The 21,170-nt window shown below is 39.7% G+C and overlaps 1 protein-coding gene across 2 annotated transcripts; it reads left to right on the forward strand.

Annotated features, from left to right (window-relative positions):
• Positions 1-1,547: 1,547 nt before the first annotated feature.
• On the forward strand, positions 1,548-21,162 carry LOC124271991 (PDZ and LIM domain protein 4-like). Of its 2 annotated transcripts, XM_046707161.1 has the most exons (5): positions 1,548-1,846; positions 16,407-16,558; positions 17,187-17,365; positions 18,428-18,539; positions 20,382-21,162. In XM_046707161.1, exons 1-4 carry the CDS (start codon positions 1,676-1,678, stop codon positions 18,490-18,492), a joined length of 567 nt encoding a protein of 188 aa, XP_046563117.1. In that variant the 5' UTR covers positions 1,548-1,675; the 3' UTR covers positions 18,493-18,539; positions 20,382-21,162. The 2 variants fall into 2 exon arrangements, with proteins under 2 accessions (XP_046563117.1, XP_046563118.1); XM_046707162.1 differs by lacking the exon at positions 18,428-18,539 and having other exon boundaries at positions 1,552-1,846.
• The last annotated feature ends 8 nt before the right edge of the window (positions 21,163-21,170 follow it).

Raw genomic sequence — 21,170 nt, forward strand, 5'->3', positions numbered from 1 at the left:
GTGTGTGTGATTATGCATGGAGGAACATATACTCAATGGTCTGTTTAATGTCGCCATCAGCAATGTTACAGCTATAAAACGGCTGCGGATACAAGATCGAATTTGGTCAAGACAAACCACTGATTGATAGTCCGTCCAACACTAACGAGGCTGGACGATATGCCACGAACCTGCCCTGCAACCCTGATCAACCGATCTATACAGTTGTATCATACAAACGCTCAGTACATCTCTCAAATCGTCACGGAAATATATATGGTCAGGTCTTGTAGAGATGGAGATATCAACTAGACCCAGGACTAACATACACATCAACTTGCTGTATTGAACTGGATGACAAAAATAGAATTTTTAGTTTATAAAGCAGCGGGGATGGTATTGAAACAATGCATACTGAAGGTTGAACGATTAAAACATATGACTTAATACTCATTATGCAAAATGTATTTTGTTGACGTTGAGATAAAACACATATACGTTACTGTTAGATGAAACAGAAATTGTGTGTGTTGGTTGTAGGGGTGGGGTGGGGGCTGGGGGAAGCGGGGTAAGAGGGATTCGAGCGAAAAATATGGACAATAATTGGGTCAAACGTGTCACTTCACAGTGCGGACACTCTCCCATGACAGATGACCTCATGCCCTTTGTGACCTTTATATTATAAGTGAGTGTCCAGTAGTGAGTCACATTCCTGTAGATATCGTCATTCATGTATATAACAGTCGCGTGGCTGCTCATCCTCGGCCACATAATGTACTTGTCTCACTTAGTAACCGGGGCCCTCGGTGCCAGTGTCATTTGTCCAACTCAGTCAGTCGAAGATATACATGGCCTTCAATAGTGTTCATAGTACATTTTCTTATACAAAAACCGTATTATCTATATTCATTCTATGGAACACTTGATAACTGATAATAAAACAGCCATATGATAGATTCCATAGTCATATACTTGCTGTATATCATAGGCAGTTTCCTAAGGAAACATTAAATGCCACATGATATGATATGTATTTGCCGTAATGATATACAATCATACATGATAATGCATAACGATAATGTTGGTACAAAATGATATTCATGACAATTTATTATTATATTTCACATTTATATTCTGCATTTCTCAACACACCTCTGTTCAAATCGGTATGATCATGACGATTTATCGCGGAGAAGACATAAAACATATGGTTTCTGTACTGAGCCACACATAGTTTGAATTTTAAAACGGCTTATATGTATTTTGGGATGAATTTATGTGACCTGTTCCCGTAAGTGTCAGTGACAACAAATTCATTTCCTCACTACCCTCCTATTTTTCCATTTCATATCTATATTCGTTTCGAGATGACCAGCTTAAAGTTACAGTTTCTCTGCTGGCTACACTAATTGACTCCAGTTTCCGGACAAGTGTTAAGGAAACAATTTGCTCGAATTATCTTTCTCCTGTTCAGCCCCAGAGAGGTCAAGAACAACCAAGCTGATTGAATCGAACAGCCGCGGTGTAACACGCGGTGTGAGGAGCCACGGTGCGCGTGGGACACAGTACGTCACTTCCGTTACGTTTGTAGCAGACGGTATTTTGCTCTCTATATATACTTACAGCTGAGATTCGGAGGATACTCCACTGCGTTCAGCTCATTTAGTTTAGTCTATTCAAAACCATTCCTTACAATATGACAGACAATCAGTACGCCCAGGGCCCAAGAATTGTTAAATTAGGACGGAGTATTTCAAGAGAGGAAGGCAATGCTGTTGTTAGTTTGAGAAGATCTACCACTGGACAACCATGGGGTTTTCGTATGCTTGGAGGTCGAGACCAGGGGACTTGTCTCTACGTTCATAAGGTAGGTTTAGTAGATAACAGTTTTCAGTGACAATAACAAGTAGGGCACGCATTCATTGTGGTGAGAAAGGAATTTCAATGACATGTTTCTCTTTAAGTGCTATTAAGATATGGTTTAAATCATTCGCGCTTAATTGAGCACGTTATGTAAACAAATATCGGCTTTCATTATAAGAAGAAACCTAATGGCTGTAATTATACGTTTATGTCTCTGAAGTGGTTCTTCTTGGTTGGATTTGCATAAAACATTTTGATTTCTGATGGGGCTTCTGACAGAAGATCTTATAAGAGAGAGAGATGAGAATAAATCTTTCGCATGTGTAAGCTAACACACACATAATTATGAGCTACGAGCTTTGTATTTATTTATATTAGTCCACTTAACCTACATATGTTACGCTCTACAACTGGTAGTGGTTGCGAAGCAGTTCATATTTTTAACACTTTGTGAATATAGTTGTTTCCATGCTTGTTAAATGTGACTTTAAAAGGGGAAAGCTCAAAATGTGAAATGGATATCACGGAACAGATTGCACAGAAATGTTAGCAGTATAATAGCGCCTGGTGTTTTGTTGATTTTGTTCAACGCAAGTTGTTGCCAGGCATATATTTTCAAAGCATTCGGTTCAGCACCACAACAAAACACGTAGCATTTGGTTGGGAATATGTGTCAATGCACGTGCACTTCAGGTGTATATTTCAAGGCCACGCGCATTGTACAACCATAAACATTACTGATGCGCTGACATATATTTCATGCATCTGTCGACCAGGGAACGTGTTTCACCTGAGCGCTGATATCTGCTGCATCCCCCACAACTTGGCAGTACCACCCTAATTACCCCCACAAGTTGCTTACATGTGACTGGGTCACATGTGCACACGCCGTTATATATACAACGCGCGGATCGAATTTCAGTGTGCCAAATTTGGGGAGTCTGCCATTTCTTGTATGCACACCATCACTATGGAGTTTAACAATGCAAACATACACACTTGCGGGTAATCCTCTTCGTAAATAGGTTTCCGCTGTTTGTAACATGGCAGATCTTGAACTGTGAGGCTGTTTTCTAACTCACTGCCTAAACTAATCCGTCATTATGTCACGTCTGTAATTCACATTAATGACTCCTGTAAATATTCTGATGAAAATTCTCTTGTGTAACAGTAGACGTATGTAGTGATATACAGACATTCTCTGGCGGTTTGTGCTATTTTCCTGACAATATATAGCATTTGTATCACTGAGCTCTGTTAGAAAAAAACGACCGCCTCCATGGTGTAGTTGGTAGAGCGGAAGGTCGCGGGTTCGATCCCCGACCGCGTCGTACCAAAAGACGTTAACATATGGTACTCGTTGGTCCTTGGCTGGCGCTCGGCATTAATGGGTACAACAAGCACTGGTCAGCTCGGAGTCAGTATAATGTGTCTGAGAAGGGTATTCAGGCTTCACTGCGGCATGGTATCTCAGTGGGCTAACACTATAAAACCAGCTTCAGTCTGGGCTAGTACAAGCAGCCGCACATACACACGCATGCACGTCGTCATATGAGCGAAATATTCTCAAGCACGACGTTAAACCCAATTTCACCTCACCATCTGTTAGAAAAACGGACTAATGCTTTCTGTGAGAGATGATAGACCAGATAAAACAATGTTTTGAATGGGCGGATATTAAGAAATATACACCAGTATTCCCTTTGTCAACTTTAATCCCCTTTTTCTAAGGCAACGGTATTGACTGTCAGCATATTGCGTCCCGTAGACACGGCAGGATCCGCTATGCTGTGTTTTCACCATCATTCTCGGTTTCTTACAGTTTACACTCATAGAACCATCGTATTGCACCTTTATGTTTCATTCATATGTAGCATACGAGAGAGATTGATTCCTTAAGGTCGTAATGATTACATAGTTCCATGATGTCATGCTGATAGGGAGTACACTACCAAGAACGCAAACAGACGCCGTGACCAGGCGAACTGGAATGTAATAGCACCTTACATTGTCTCATTATTAATCGCTACCGTGTACATGTCTGACCCGCTTTCAACGTTAACTAATGGTCTTGTCAAGGGACACAGACAATATATGTGACAGACATAACAATTATAACGCAGGACATAAAAAAATATCCCCCAACAAATATGTAACTTCTTTGAGTGGCATTTAAGAATTTGGGAAGTACAATATTTGGATAACAACTTCTTTTATTTCGGGAGTGCGACGTTTCGACGTGTCGCACTCGTGAAATAAAAGAAGTTGTTATCCATAAAGTTTGTTCAATATTGCACAAAGATGTACTCTGTGTGAGTATTTACGAAGACACTGCCACTCCCATCTGACCGTAGTTGCGAAAAACACATCCGAGGTCGTCCATGTTACCGGTTTATAGGGAAAGTGGGCTTTTCAGCATTGATCTTCACAGCGTGTTCCCCAGTGTTGCGGTCATCCTGTGGTTACTTCCCGCTGTCACGGACGTGACACTATGCATTTTGTTCGCATGGACAAATGGGAGAGTGGGTTGGTCAAGTCAAGAAAATGTAATTGATTTTCATGTGACTTCGTGTAATACATTTCAACGAGTAATTTCGAGAAATTGATATTTATTCTTATCTGTCACGGAGGAAGAAAGACTCACATACACATTACATGTAACGTCCACTTTTGTGTCTAAGTCTTCCGCTGTCTTTGCGTGATGCTTGGAATTACACTTCACATTTCCTTATTGTCAAATATGGCTAACTTTAAATGAAGTGGATTTCGTTTCCTTTATCTACACAACAGCTTGGACTTGTGCAGAGTGTTTCTGTGTGAATATCAATGGCCGTCCGATTTCTTTATCACACTCGAGTCATGTTAGAGGGACGGTGGGGTAGCCTTGTGGTTAAAGCGTTCGCTCGTCACGCCGAAGGCCCGGGTTCGATCCCCGCATGGGTACAATGTGAGAAACCCATTTCTGGGGTCCCCCGCCGTGATATTGCTGGAATATTGCTAAAAGCGGCGTAAAACCATACTCACTCACTCATGCTAGTCTACCGACGGATTTTTTCTTGTCTTAATGCTTGATGGTTTTGGATCGTTGTTCATACTTTCACCCACTTGTTTGGTTGTTCCCGACTATTATCCAGAGGCCGCCGTAATATAACTTAAATCATACGAGTCGTTTTGCTTAAGGACGCGCTGACAACAGGACACTTCACTTATTTCATGTGAATTCGAATGGAACATGAACATGAAAGTTCAGTTGAGCCTTTGATTGTTTTTTATTTTAAATATGTCCTCCAAACATGAAGGTTATACCCTTTATGTTTTAACAATACCCCTTTAACCAGTTTCATTCTGTTTGATATTGCAGCACAAACAGTCACTCTTACAGTGAAGTCTGAAGTGGTGAATATTATTTGATTTGATACTACGATGTCGTTTGTATGATATGACAAGAGTTTCAAATGAGTGAGTGAGTATGGTTTTAGCAATATTCCAGCAATATCACGGCGGGGGACACCAGAAATGGGTTTCACACGTTGTACCCATATGGGTAATCGAACCCGGGTCTTCACCGTGACGAGCGAACGCTTCTTTTATGTCGTGAGTGCGACGTTGTGACGTGTCGCACTCGTGAAATAAAAGAAGTTGTTATCCATAAAGTTTGTTCAATATTGCACAAAGATGTACTCTGTGTGAGTATTTACGAAGACACTGCCACTCCCATCTGACCGTAGTTGCGAAAAACACATCCGAGGTCGTCCATGTTACCGGTTTATAGGGAAAGTGGGCTTTTCAGCATTGATCTTCACAGCGTGTTCCCCAGTGTTGCGGTCATCCTGTGGTTACCTCCCGCTGTCACGGACGTGACACTATGCATTTTGTTCGCATGGACAAATGGGAGAGTGGGTTGGTCAAGTCAAGAAAATGTAATTGATTTTCATGTGACTTCATGTAATACATTTCAACAAGTAATTTCGAGAAATTGATATTTATTCTTATCTGTCACGGAGGAAGAAAGACTCACATACACATTACATGTAACGTCCACTTTTGTGTCTTAAGTCTTCCGCTGTCTTTGCGTGATGCTTGGAATTACACTTCACATTTCCTTATTGTCAAGTATGGCTAAATTTAAATGAAGTGGATTTCGTTTCCTTTATCTACACAACAGCTTAGACTTGTGCAGAGTGTTTCTCTATCACACTCGAGTCATGTTAGAGGGACGGTGGGGTAGCCTTGTGGTTAAAGCGTTCGCTCGTCACGCCGAAGGCCCGGGTTCGATTCCCCGCATGGGTACAATGTGAGAAACCCATTTCTGGGGTCCCCCGCCGTGATATTGCTGGAATATTGCTAAAAGCGGCGTAAAACCATACTCACTCACTCATGTTAGACTACCGACGGATTTTTTCTTGTCTTAATGCTTGATGGTTTTGGATCGTTGTTCATACTTTCACCCACTTGTTTGGTTGTTCCCGACTATTATCCACAGGCCGCCGTAATATAACTTAAATCATACGAGTAGTAATGCTCAAGGACGCGCTGACAACAGGACACTTCACTTATTTTACGTGAATTCGAAATGGAACATGAAAATGAAAGTTCAGTTGAGCCATTGTTTTGCATTTTAAAAATATGTCCTCCAAACATGAAGGTCATACCCTTTATGTTTTAACAATACCCCTTTAACCAGTTTCATTCTGTTTGATATTGCAGCACAAACAGTCACATTTACAGTGAAGTCTAAAGTGGTGAATATTATTTGATTTGATACTGTGATGTCGTTTGTATGATATGACAAGAGTTTCAAATGAGTGAGTGAGTATGGTTTTACGCCGCTTTTAGCAATATTCCAGCAATATCACGGCGGGGGACACCAGCAATAGGTTTCTCACGTTGTACCCATGTGGGGAATCGAACCCGGGTCTTCACCATGACGAGCGAATGCTTTAACGATAAGGCATCCCCACCGCTCCAGTTTCAAATGAAAAGGACAAGGCTTCTAGAGCCATTCCAGTTTCCTTGACTTCTCCAATAAATAATACACGTACAATGGTTTGACCGAGCATAACTATTGTTTGCTTTACCAGTTGTCATTGACTGGAGTATGGTCTAACGATGATTTGTCTATGGCGATTGCAGGCGAATTATTTCAAAATGTCACGCATACTGGCGTCTGCAAAGTGCAGTCCACACAGATTAGTCTGGTCAGCAATTGCTTGATGTGTTTTGTAAAATGCCCTGTTATTGCGATCGGTAATATATCCATCGTTAATCACAGTTCAAAAGGTCAACAACGTTTCAAGTCAGATAACTGTATTAACTCAAATTTCGTCTGTATTCCTCAACACCTTGAATTATTAAAAGAGGTAGTATAACTTTGTAGTAGTACAACCTCGGTTGCGAAGTCACGTAAAAGGCTGATAGTAAAATATATTCTAATGTTATGAACTATAAATCGAAGCTGTAAAGTATGTGTTATATGTAATATCTATATCCGTAATATTACAGTCTATTTTGTAGTATGGGAGGTAAGATCATCTAAGCACCAAGATGCTTTGTGAAGCGGGACGCAGGTATTGCCATGTAAACAATGTAAGCGGCGAGAAAAGGCGAAAAGCTGGAGACTAGCTTTCAGTGCAGGTTTTTCCCATTAGGCAATAGCCAACTTAACTGTTTACAAATGTGCGAATGTTTAGGTGTAGGTGGAGCCACTCCAGGCAGTCAGAATGTATATCTTCTCCCACTGTGACCTTGACCTCCACACGGTAGACGCTTGTCGGAACTAAATAGCGTTCCTTAACAGATTGTGTGCTGACTCAAGATTGCAGTGTCATGATCGTGAATCAACTGCAAAGTCATTAAAGAACATCTTTGCATACACGTTCTGGCGAATGTCGTGCGACCGTGTAATCATGTATAAGTTAAGCGCAGATACATTAAGCATTAAGCAGATGTTTCACTGTATGTAATAGGACATATATTGCAGCTAATGTATACATGGATCACATTGAAACATACATAATGTCAGCGCCAGAGAATGATCAAGAAGTCTCTGATAACAGAGATGGGTATAGTGGAATCATTTTCCAAACAAAGTTATGGGGAAATGGGGTCAAGGGTTTTACCATGAATGAATAGATATATACGATACACAGTTACCGAGGATCAGTTGCCCCTAACTTCTAACTTGCGACATGCACATATCATTTACCAACTTGGCGCATCGAATCCTATACCCAAATTCTGTTCATATTCTTAGACCAGTTTCGAATTCTAATATAGATTAACCAGCAAATAAAGAAAAACATGATATATGTTCGTTGTTAATCCTATCAGATGAATATCTGTGGGAAAATACTCTAACTCTACATCAAAAGTTCAACCTTGATCGTTCTAACGGAGCCAGATATTCCGAAACAGGCTATTAACCTTGGTGAAAGGTAAAAAACCGTCCTTGATAAGAAGACACGCTGGTGTAGTTCTTCAGAGACATTGGCAGTCTTCCAGGTACCTTGTGTGTGAACCTTCTCCTGTCACAGTGTAATGTACCAACACATTGGCCTTCCATAAGGTATCATGAACTAACGGTGTTCGAGTTAGACAGAAACAAAACATTACTACACGCGCTTCTGCAGAAGTATAACAACACACACTTGCTTGTACTTGACAATGTATGTGACCTGACGTAGATAAGTGGTTCAAGTGAGAGTGTGTGACTGAGTGAGTTTGTTTCAACACCTCTGTCTATACTGTAGCCACGTGACAGAATGTGTTGGAGAAAGTGGAGAATTATGCACTCGTCTTCAACGTTACAAGCTACAAGTACTAGAAGGAAGATGACCTTGGGATGTACCATGTAAACTGTTAATGTCATTGCCGACAATCAGAGAGGAGGAAAATGAAAATAGTTATTCACATATGTTGTTACAAACGATCCTTAAGAGTGGAGACACCAGGTTTTGGTACTCAAAGAGACAATCAAATACATGTCGATGTTTGGATTAAGAATAATTATAATCACAAGACTTTTTTTTGCATTGAAGATGCTATACTCACAAATGAAACTAACTTATGCTGGACAGAAAATGCTCTGTGACATGTTATGAACACTTGTGGCCATACAACGAAACGTGTCTACGTGTAGTGCCGTAACAGCGTGTCATTATTTGTCGTTTGTCCATTTCAATATTGTGTCTGAAATGAAGCTACCTCCAAATGTCAGCCACGGTAATGACAAAATACTTATCAACAAACTGTCATTTCATCATATTAGCTGTGTGACACTGGAACCTTTCTCCCTCGATGATGTGATGAGTTTAACCTTTCGGCATAATCTGTGAGCCATAAACATGATCGCGTGTTTCACGAGTTGACAAAATCAGTAACAATAACGATATAAGTGCTGCAATGGCGGCACCTGTTCAGATGAACGGGTTCTGCAAAATATTCAAATGTCATGGAAACCAGTTGAGCAGAGAAGTTATATGTAGCAGGTTGATGTAAGGTTAGAGTAGTTTAATGTCAATGTTTTATGTTAGCAGGACAACCACAAATAACCAACCGAATTGTTTATTGCTTAATTGTTCATCTCTACACCAAACGGTTGGAAATGTAACTGGCTAATGTTCCTTCGCACTTGATGCTTTACCAGTTAACAGATTGCTTTTCTGAGACATTTCTGAATACAGTGTTTTAACGAAACCAACAATGAGAACTACTGATGAACAGAACACGTGCATTATACCATACGTCGATAGTATCACACAGAATGTTATACTGACACAACGATTCATTATAATATAGCCTCGAACTCATTGAACGGCAGTGACAAAGAAGTATTTAAATCACGCCTACGCTAATCTGTAACTATGTGGATGAACAGTAACCGTGACGTATGTCTTCCAGGATACGCTGATATCCAGCACGTACTCACTATATGGAATACGTCTAATACGTGAATGGAACCGAGAACAATGCCACCGAAGCACATCTTAGTGTTTGATTCTGACGTAGCTATCCGTCTGTGATCGTATATCCGCATTCCAGAATCGACAGTAGACTGTTGTGATTCACACACACGCCTTTGTTAATGGATCGTCGCAAGGATGTGAACATAACGGAGTTTTAGACAATAACTGTACAGGGAGATTCCGGGACAGAATAGGCCTAAAGTAGATGTACCATACATTTCATTGGCGTAGTTTATTTAGGATCATTAGGAGCATTTCTTAACCGGCAACAATACCGACATCGTGAATCGTTCTTCATGCTGTCGACCACTATTTACAGACTGGCTTGAATTGATTTGAAAAATGCTGACCAAGCTAAAGGAATGTCACTCTAACATTGGCTCCAGACATATATATAACGCCCACGTACACTTTCGTAATACTACCTTGTGTTTTTAAAGTTTGTATAAATATCGGTTAATTCATTTCAAGGAGATTTATATCTCAAAACATCTACTGCGTTTTAGGCTGCTTGAAACCGATGCCAAACATGTTAACTTGAACGTTACTTACTGTACATTGAACAGATGTTGTTTTCAAGTATTACATATTTCCAACTTAATCTTTTCCGGGTTAGTTTGGGGAATATACTGAGTAAGTGTAGTTGTTTTCTCAAAATGCTGTGAAACACAATCTTACGTTGTTGCCACAGGCATATCCACACACCATTGGTAATTACATAATACAGTCTGCAGAAACAACACGTTGGCACCCGTCAGCCGACAGTTCCAAGGCCGGTGTACTCATTACGCGTTTTCTCTTGGATTCCTTCCACTGGCGCATGTACCGATGCTCTCAGTGGAGTACAGAGCTAGAGATGGATGGTGGTTCTAGAAGTCTGTTAGTGCTATTAATCAGCAGCATAGGTCAAATGAAAACAGGTGAAACCAAACGTGTTCCTGACTTGACCGACATTTCTGACATGTTATGCAGGAAATCCCATTTAGCACAAGTAACGTATATACAGGTACAATTGTAAACACTCAACATAATATTTGCCCATGGACTACTGGTTAACACACCTCTGCGCAGTGGATAAGTACAAATGTTCTTCTCGAAGCAACTCTGTGCCCTAAATGCGTGTAAAATATGCTTTTCCCTGAAAACTGAACAAATGTTACTAAATACGCAAAATTAGGATATAGATGTTTTGTATAAATGATGGCCGCAGAACGTTTAGATGCAAACGTTTAGAGACATATGTGCTCAGCCTTTGACCTACTCGGCTGTAGAGACATGGTTGTTATATACGCGCATTATACCCCCATCCTATGCCTGCCCGGCGTATCGTCCTGATGTACGTGTAAATGTGCATGTAAATATCACTCTTGTATGAAGAACCACTGTGTTATAAAGTAGTTTCAAGAGATCCAAGAACATCCAGGCACTGATTCACAGGTTCAGGCTCCAGTGACAACGTACCTTTGAAGCAGCGTGCGAAATAGTTTCCAAATTTTGCTAGCCAAAAGGGCTAGCTATGCCTGAAAGTTACTAGCCCAGAAGATAATTCATTATTTGAATGTAGAAACTAAACAAAAGAATACAAAAAGGTAAAATACCATCAAAAACAAATGACCCCATGAAAATTCACTATCCAGTCGGGCCAGTGACTGTGGAGATTTACTGGCCTCACTACATTTTTACTACCCACGGGCTAGCGGGCCAGTGGCTATTTCGCACTGCTTGGAAGCCACTGTATGTTTACTGAAACCTTCATAACAAATTGACATAGTTATTCATGCTATGTTTCTCGTGCGTGGAATACAGCGTGACAGTCTGATACATTTTACCAGTGTTGATTAATATGGTTCACCACTTCATGGTATACAGCACTGTACTGCACATATCTTAAGCAACACACTACATCTTAGTCGACCGACATAGTTAAAAGTGGACTTTTTGAAGGCCACGTGAGGTCAGTTGTAAGTAGGTAGATAAAGATTAAAGGAAGCTGCTTGTCAGTCGCTCAACAGGCTGTGGTAACTAAGCATGATGATAAGTTCTCAGCAGATGGTAAAGGAGTACGGCAGATACAAAGATATAACTTTAAAGACTGTTTACTACGTTATCGTGCAGAGAGAGAGAGAGAGAGAGAGAGAGAGAGAGAGAGAGAGAGAGAGAGAGAGAGAGAGAGAGAGAGAGAGAGAGAGAGAGAGAGAGAGAGAGAGAGAGAGAGAGAGAGAGAGAGAGAGAGAGACAGATAGAGAGAGAGAGACAGACAGACAGACAGACAGACAGAGAGAGAGAGAGAGTATGTGTATGTGAGTGAGTGAAACTAATATGATTGGTGTTGGGGCGGTTACGTCATAAAGGTTGAAGCATGCATCATGGCGGGAGACCCCTTAAAGTTAACGGTAACAGCTTTCGACCGAATAGCGTAGTTGGGGTTGTGTCATTTGGAAACCGTATGTCGTAGACTGGTAAACTGCTTCAGTGGAAGAACGTTATACAGAGGTTACGCCCCATGGAGACTAACCAAGTGCTATCGGTATCAACGATATTGACCTGTGAATCTGTTTCTGGGGTCAGTGGCAGTTAGTTTCGAGTGTACTGATGTTACCTTTCTATGAAATCATCAACATAAACTGAGGGGCTAGACAAACTGTACAGAGTTTGTTTCTCAATGTAATGGAAATTACCTACCGTAACTCATACAACATTTGTAATGGGTAATCTATGTTTGAAACGTACAGTAGACATTAGCAAATTTATTGATTGCCTAAGATACATGTTATGAGTTGTGTCCTTTTCAGTTTTGAAAAGTTTTAGTTAATATAAAGAGTGTTCTGTAATGGCGACTCGGCGCACAGTAGTTGTTTTGTTCCAATATCGCAAACGTGAGATGTTTTCAATTGATATTCAGACATATTGTAATATCAACTTTTAAGTTCTGAAGAAGTTTTTTGTTACTGATAGTTGACTGGGAAATTAAACTACATTACCTACCGTAACTCATACCACGCAGATGTTGAGTGCTTTCTTCTGAAAACAGTAGTTTCTTTTCATCAAAACACAGTTAAAGTTAATTACCTACCGTAACTCATACAACATTTGTAATGGAAAGAGAGAGAGAGTCACAGTCACAGTGGTTTCAATTTCCAATCAACTTTATAATGTGGAATTTTGAAAATCCGAATATCGGACGCATTTGCGAAGAGCATTGTGTTCCACATGCCCTTTGACCATAGTTAATATAAGCCAAATGTTGACGTTCACAGAAGGCTAGAGAAATACAAGTGAGTGTTTATGTGAGTGCAGTGCACTATACAATTATCAATCTGGCATTAGTTCCGGGTGGCGACAGGCAACTGCATAGCTTTCTACAACATTCTGAGTGGTTACACGTGTCGTCCTTCTCCCAGACCGTAACAAGACGGAGTAACTACTGTCATATGTGTGTGTAGACCTTCCTATCCGTTCAACACTGTAGGTAGTGACATGCTGCTGGCACGGTACGGTGGTGTGCTTTCCGTGGTGTTACACAACATGATAAATGTCGACGGACCGGTTGACAAATGTTCTATTATCTAATATTGGATTTCAATACAAAAGATGATGTATCCCCCAACCATAGGGCTATAATTGATACTATAATTGATGCTTCGGCTGATGTTTTACTGCAAGACATCTTCAAGCTGTAAAATATATGATGACAGAACAGGTGTTGTTAAATTACACTGTACAAATACAAATGAGTGAGTGAGTGAGTATGTGAGTATGGTTTTACGCCGCTTTTAGCAATATTCCAGCAATATCACCGCGGGGGACACCAGAAATGGGCTTCACACATTGTACCCATGTGGGGAATCGAACCCGGGTCTTCGGCGTGATGAGCGAACGCTTTAACCACTGAGCTACCCCACCACCCCCAAATACAAATGAGGTACGCGTGACCTCAGGGAAGATAGGAAGAGGAAACTTTATGCAACATCGAACAAGTAAGAGGGTTGATAAATGATAACTGCAACTTATAGTGATGAGGCATGTCTCTAGAGCTTCACTTCATTTGAATTAAAACGTACGCATAGGACACGTATTAACACCGCGTAGGAAAGCAGGGGAGTGTATCTCTCTGCCTTTCTCTCTCTCCCTCTCTGTGAGGTGTGGGGCGGAGTTGGACATGTTCGTCACTTTCTTCCCTGTCTGTCCAGGTGTGTGTCCATCAGCATCCACACAAATACAGATTATGAAATGCAGTATTTTTCGTGACCCATATCGAGGAGTAATTTATGACACGGTGACAGTTATCTGACCATCTCTTTACAAGCAGTCATAATACCACGAGGTCATATATCACCCTCTGTCTGGGTAGATAAGAAAAGTAGTTTCAGTCTCATATCATTTGTTTTCATAAGGTATATCTTACGTTCCACTTATAACGTGCACGAGTGAAACAATCGATAATGCTTTGTTGAGAATAACAAGAGCAGTCGTAAGAATCGGAACAATGAAGACAAACAATGCAATATAGTATTCAAATACACCTTGTACGAAAACAAAAACAATTCCGCGTCAGCGTTTGTTTTAGATTATGTGTACACTACTTGCACATGACTCCTAAAATAAATATGTCCGTAACATCACCTGATCTATATGTGGAACTGAAAGGGTGAGTTAATTTGGGTCAGAATCCTTCGCAATACGCCTGCAATATCACTACGGTGGACAACACACTCAGACTCAGCCTCTTTATTTTCGTAGATGATGGCCGTTGAGGACTATAGTACAATGACGTGCTTAGTATGGGAAAATCATAATGACATGATGAACAACGTAGCTGCCATTAGTCTGTCATACAGACCCTGAAACAAACATATCCAAGAAAGCCCATGCATGTCTAGATTATATGGCAAGTCTAGATTCCCACAGTTTCAGGCCGAAAGTGAAGAAAGTCTCACGGTTCCTTTTCATTATATTTTATTTTTTATATTATGATGTGTTTTTTCTGTAAAATATGTTAATTTCAGAGAGTAATTTTGTTAGTCTAAGTCGCCATCACATTGCGGGGAGTCAGAACCTGACCTTCGTCGTGACAAGGAAAACACTCTAACCACTACCGTCCTAGAGATAGACTGTACATAAACACTGCTGGCCCTCCTCTAGCTCACGTGTGTGAGTGCCATATGTATAGACCAAGTAATTCAAACCTTCAAATTGCACTCAGTCATAGCTATCGTTAATGAGAAAGTTGGCAGTTCCGGCTTATAAACTTTGATATTTTATTGCTCTTGACTGGGAACAATCCACGTTTCCGCTGATATGTAAGCGCGAGTGCTGGTAGTAAATAGGCGCACATGCGTGCTGTGAGTCGGTCCTGATCACTGATCCAGTTAGTGCGTGTTAAGAGAGAGTCGTACCTCAGCTCACAATTGGCCTAGTTTGATACCTGTATATACCAGCTACGTTATGAAAGTAGCATAAAATGTGCTATTGTATGCTAATGCGCCAATCTCTTGCGAAAACCAGGTACCATCACCATTTCACTGTGATACTGAAACCGTACACTGAACATGTTCTACGTGACAATAAGTGTACAATACGAACAGCTCATGGTGAGGGATCAGGTCACGAGTTTAACCTTAAACATACAGAATACACAATATGCCTCAGAATGAGTACCACATCGTCTTTCTTGTACCGTGAGGCATTGTGCAGTTGGTGGTATGGTTGTCAACGAAACTGGTGCAGTAGGGTAGACAAACTTTATAGGGTGTCTAATTAGATCCCTGTAATGTATGCTATGCAATCAGCGATACTCTAAAGTTATTAAGCTATCGTCCTACATCATAATTACAGAAAAGTCACCCTAGGACGCGCTGGTTGTAACAGAAGAGACACGTAATTAGGGTATTATATTATTTGCAGGCACAAATGCCCTGATGGGCCTATGATAAGCCGGCACCTGAAAAGCAGTAGATAGATAGATAGATAGATAGATAGATAGATAGATAGATAGATAGATAGATAGATAGATAGATAGATAGATAGATAGATAGATAGATAGATAGATAGATAGATAGATAGATAGATAGATATGGTTCTTTCATTTCGAAACCGTATGGTGTTGATTGGTAAATTGCTCCAGTAGAAGAACGTAATATAAGAGAACGCGCGCGTGCGTGCGTGCGTGCGTGCGTGCGTGTGTGTGTGTGTACTACTACTTTAGTGACTGACCAGTTTTAGCCAGTCTGATTTCAAGTTATTTCATATATACTTATCATTAATGAATATGTGGCCGATGGTATGAAGACACGGCGGAGATACGACGATGCACCAGGTGAAGCATCGTATATTTTCATAGCGCTTCAGATACTACTTCATTTCTTACTCCAGCTTATCCAATTGAGAAGGTAAATTGAACAATACAATTTGCAATTAGCCACTGCTGGACAGAAATATGTCATGAATATGTAAAGCGTTATAATTGTCTTAATTAGTACATTTTAATAACGGGTATTTTCACTCTCATTTTTTAATGCGGCAGGTCATTTAATAATTGCGTGATATCATTTTCTACCTGACTGAGAGCGTGTTAGTATTATGAATGTTGTTTTTGTGCAGGTTAACAGTAAGAGTATAGCTGAGAAGAGTGGTTTGAAGCCTGCGGATGGAATCCTGTCCATAGCTGGAGTACCGACAGATGGCATGACACATGACCAAGCCAAGATGGAGATATTGAGGGCAGGAAACGAACTTGATTTCTATGTCAGAAGGTGAGCCAAACCTTTGGGTTTATGGTATATGCGGGTTTTAAAGGTGCGATAATTGGAATTAGGAACTGCTTCTTGTTTAATGACGGTGGGTCACTAACTTAATGAGTAATACATATTAAACTGCAAGGCAAGGAAACTTTCACCATTGTGTGTTTGCGATAATGATACCAACAAAAAGTGGTTATTCAAGTTAGATGTATTCGATACTTGTGTCAAGGTTGGGTTTTGGACCTTTCATTCGCATTGTTTTGGCAACAGCCTAATAGCGTTTCGGTAACGTTTGTTATTAGTTGGTCAAATCCAATTTTCATGTGTACACTTTCTATTGCCCGCCATTTCTATTAGTTGCAATGATAATTCTGTTTAGCAAGTTATCAGAGTTTACAAGGACACAACTGTTCTGAATTCATATGAGAATATGATAATTATTCGTCTTTCATATATTGTTCATGTGAAAAAACAGATTTCACTCACAAAGCAATCTTTGTGCTACGCCGGGTACCAGGATCGTTTTCTCGGGTTCGAACTAACAATAAACTCACTTCAGTCCACAAATTAGAACTAAGCAGACAGTACACTGATTTCCGGAACGTAGAATATTTGCTTAACTCTTCTAATTATCTCTCAGAAACGCCGTGTCTGTCGCGACAGAAACCATCAGGCGTCAACAAAGCACGGAAGAGCCCAGAGCGGAGATTATCGAGGAACCGTCAGCGTTCGATACTGGATACCAAAACCCAAACGTTCAGTCAAGGTCATTCAAAATCATCCAGGAAGCCCTTAAGTATACAGAGGCTGAAAATATCGGTAAGGACGCTGGGTGTTTATTACGTCTTACGTATACCTCTCGAAATGTTCCCACATTGTTTTGATATTTTGGCTGCTAATAACGATCCAACTGAGATTATTATAGTTACAATTATTAACTTCGTATTCACTTCCATGGGAAATAATAGTGTTTCCCTCGCTCCAAGTAAATTCAAAATAATTTATATTGTCCCATAAATTTGGAAAACATTTTATTATTTTCGTTTTTTCTTAATTTGCCTTAAAACATACTGGAAGGAAACAGTAACCTTGCATCAGTCCATGCTTTCTCATTCTACTTGTGCTTCCCTTGTTAGCTGTCAGTTATTATAATATCTTTAACTTCTTTCTTTGTGTTGTGGACGTGTGAAGTTATTACTGATAGAACATATATGTATCTCTATTATGATTATACACAGCCTAGTCGCTTTGGTATTAATGCAGAACATACGTAAGTTTTGAGTTGCCGTAGTTTTATTGTGACTAAAGAATGTACTTTGCAGTACAAAGCCTGTGTGTCGATATGAAGGACTCAGAGAAACTTAACATTGAGGATCTGCCGCGGATATGACAATCCGTCACACAGTCCCGCCATATCTGAGTCCTACTGATATATACTGTAGTGATGTGCCTGTATAGCTAGTCGGTTAATAACTAAATGTTTTGTAACATTTCTGGAACACAGAATTACCGTGCCACTAATGGGAAGCAATTTCAATCTCATTGAATTAGCTATGCTGAATTCCTATTCTTCGAACGAGCATTAGTCATTTAAAACCAACCGTATGGTAACAAAAACCAGGTGATACATTGTATCATACTGATCTGGTGAAAAGTTTATTTTCTTTCTTTCTTCTTTCTGCTTTCAGTGCAAAACGATAATTTTAATATATGTATTGAACATAATTCTATTTTTAAAAATAGTATTGGTGATTACTATTTATGGTGTCCAAACCAACTGACATTGCTACAGCTGTAATTGGAAAAGACGAGGTAAACGTTTTGTATGGCAATGTTCAAGGGTATTAGAAAAACTTAAATGCCTGTCGTGTTTGCTCCTAGTCACGGTTAACCCATTCCGGAACATGCCAGAAGAAGAATTATTGCCCATGCAAGCTTTTCTCTAGTTCCGGAATACCCTGTTATATCGACACTGAAAAGTATTGAGCAGTTAGTGAGTATAGCAGAGTTCACAGAATGGAACTAACGTATGCAAGTTGCTTACAGATTGTGTTCGCATTTTTTCGAATGAACTCCTGAAATTAAGAACAGATTTTCGATTCGAAAATTGGCTAATTTTCGTGTTTCCAACATGCTTTTTATTCTGTGGTGAGGTGTTTGATTGTTGTGTTAGTTTAATTTGATTTCTGGATACCTGCCGTTCTGATACAGTCGTGACCTTCTTTTTGACTGTACGCGTTAATCGTGTTTGTGTGTTAATAACACCATCAAGAGACTGGCAAGGATGGCTTTTAAATCTATAAAATATTGTTTGGCAGTAGTGTCAGCTCAGTGGGTATTCCGTGACAGAGACTATCACGTTCTCTTACCGTAAAGAACTTTACTCCCTACCGACCCAAAGGTCCTCTATCGCTTTACAGCTTTTGCGTCAAGGACCTGCAAGTTGAAAAAGAATCTCATTTCAGTCTTTGTTCTTGTTTCAACACGCTAATATATTTATTACATTAAAAGTGTCTTACACAGAATACACTCTTCTAACCTCTAAAAGGTCACGAATATGTCGAATCGACAGGCATACTTTTTCAATTAAAAGCAAACGATGCATGATTTCTTAACAATGTGTGTTTGATTGGTGTTTTTAATCCTTACATATATATAACACATGCATGTATAGTGTTTATCGCACGTAAATGATTCCGGGTGTAAAGCAACCTTATACGAGCCTCCATAGAGGTTGACACAACAATATGACAGGGAAGTATTTGCCCCTATATATGCTTTGTTAAAAATGTTGACAGCTTTTAAAATACCTACAAAGCCTAAGGGTATTTCCTTTTTTGAACAGAAGGATTTTAAATCTTCTCCAATTCTCAATAGATATACTGTGAACACCACCCCTGAGATACATATCTGTGGTCTCATTAGCAACGAGTGGGGCAGGTTGTATTGTCCTGATGCAACGTTGGTATACTCCACATAACAAAACAGCTAGTTATGATCAATGATTTTCGGGATATATCTGTGAAATTGTGTGCACAGTCTTCACTACAAAAGCATATCCTCAAAATTTATGATCCCGAACATTGTCCCGTGTTTTTCCTTCATAGAACAAGCATCATTAGAATGGTTCTGCTATCTGGTTCTATTTTGACACGTTTCTTATCGTTGGTGTTTTGTCACACAAAGTCAGGTACGTGTATGCACCCTGCAGTTTACAGCTATGCATACAACACAGACGCACTTTCGTTTGAAGATGGCATGATAGTTATTTCACATGATCAGTATGAGGGAATTATTGGTGAATGTGATCCAAACTCTGTGCATTTGTGTGAGATTTGCAGTGTGTGCAGGTTTGCCAACTAACTTCATCCAATTTCAGTATGCTAATCACTGGCATTGTTCTTAAAGTCATGTATTTTTTGGGGAAGTGTGAATGATTATGGCGTCTAGACAGGAAGCGGTTGTTCCGCCATAATGTCAAAAACAGAGAGGTCATTAAAAACACAAAACAATGACATTACACGCATTGAAACTGGTGTTATCTTAAATTATGGATAGTCGCATATCAAGACATTAAGCAGCGATATGGAAAGAGTTTTGTAGTTCCCTTTGTCAACATTGTCTATGATTTTATATCTCTTCTAACTAATCATAAATATTTTGTTTATATCTGATATCTTTGGAATCAGTATCAGCGCTATGTCGTTTGAAACTACCACCGATAGGTCGACATAAATGGGATGGTTGAGAATTTCGAGTTAACGTGCTTTCAAGAATGTCCTCCACGTGTTAGGGTGTTTTTTTCTATAATAATTCTATTTTATCTCTTTCACAGACAACGACGGGAAGCAACCAGACTTCTTTTACTGTCCAATGTCTTCAGTCAAAAACTGATGCACTCCATTTCATTTGTGAACTGACAAGATGAACTCGTTACCTGTCGGTAGTCAATATCAGACTGACCACTGCCATTACGTTGGATAGTGTTCATCAAGGTTCGGATCATCATAACGAGCTCGAGCATGAGCAACAAATCACCCTTTTTTCGAATATTGTGGAATTTACAACAAGATGCCTCTTCGTCCAGCCTCAAATTTGATGCAGATAATAGATAAATTGATATATTTAGCCATTACAAATTCTATATCCGTAATCATGTTCAGTGGTAGAATTCTTTACGCATGATGCGATGGGTTTTATGAAAAATGTCAGAAACTGATCCAAATTGTTTGTGTGCCAATTACCTTACATTGTTTCCTGGAGTAGGACTGCTTTCAGGACTTGTATATTCAGTAAAGCTATATTGGTAAGAATTCTGACGTGATGTATAGAGTATATTGTTATACCAGCCACAGTTATAAATTGTGTTATATTATCCTATTTATGCATATTAGCTATTTATCAACATGTTGAGCAATTTCCTAGGATACGGATGTACATTTGCAATATTGTAAACATTTACTTGTTATTATGGCCTGGAGATGATTATGTTCTATGCATTACGTGAAAACTACAGTGCACCCATGCATATATCAATGACGTCTCTTGTTGACGGCTTCGGGAGTGTTTTGACCTTGTGTGGATAATTGTATTTACGAAATAAAATGACAAAATAATTTACGAC

Source organism: Haliotis rubra, unplaced genomic scaffold (assembly GCF_003918875.1).
Source record: "Haliotis rubra isolate DU_JTF1 unplaced genomic scaffold, ASM391887v1 Scf165, whole genome shotgun sequence".
Taxonomy (NCBI): Eukaryota; Metazoa; Mollusca; class Gastropoda; order Lepetellida; family Haliotidae; genus Haliotis; species Haliotis rubra.

Excerpts from the sequence above, each read along its gene's own strand:
- LOC124271991 (XM_046707161.1), top strand. The coding sequence starts at position 1,676 with ATGACAGACAATCAGTACGCCCAGGGCCCAAGAATTGTTAAATTAGGA. Across the intron at positions 1,847-16,406 it reads CTTGTCTCTACGTTCATAAG|GTTAACAGTAAGAGTATAGC; the intron begins GTAGGTTTAGTA and ends GTTTTTGTGCAG. Across the intron at positions 17,366-18,427 it reads TACAGAGGCTGAAAATATCG|TCACGGTTAACCCATTCCGG; the intron begins GTAAGGACGCTG and ends GTTTGCTCCTAG.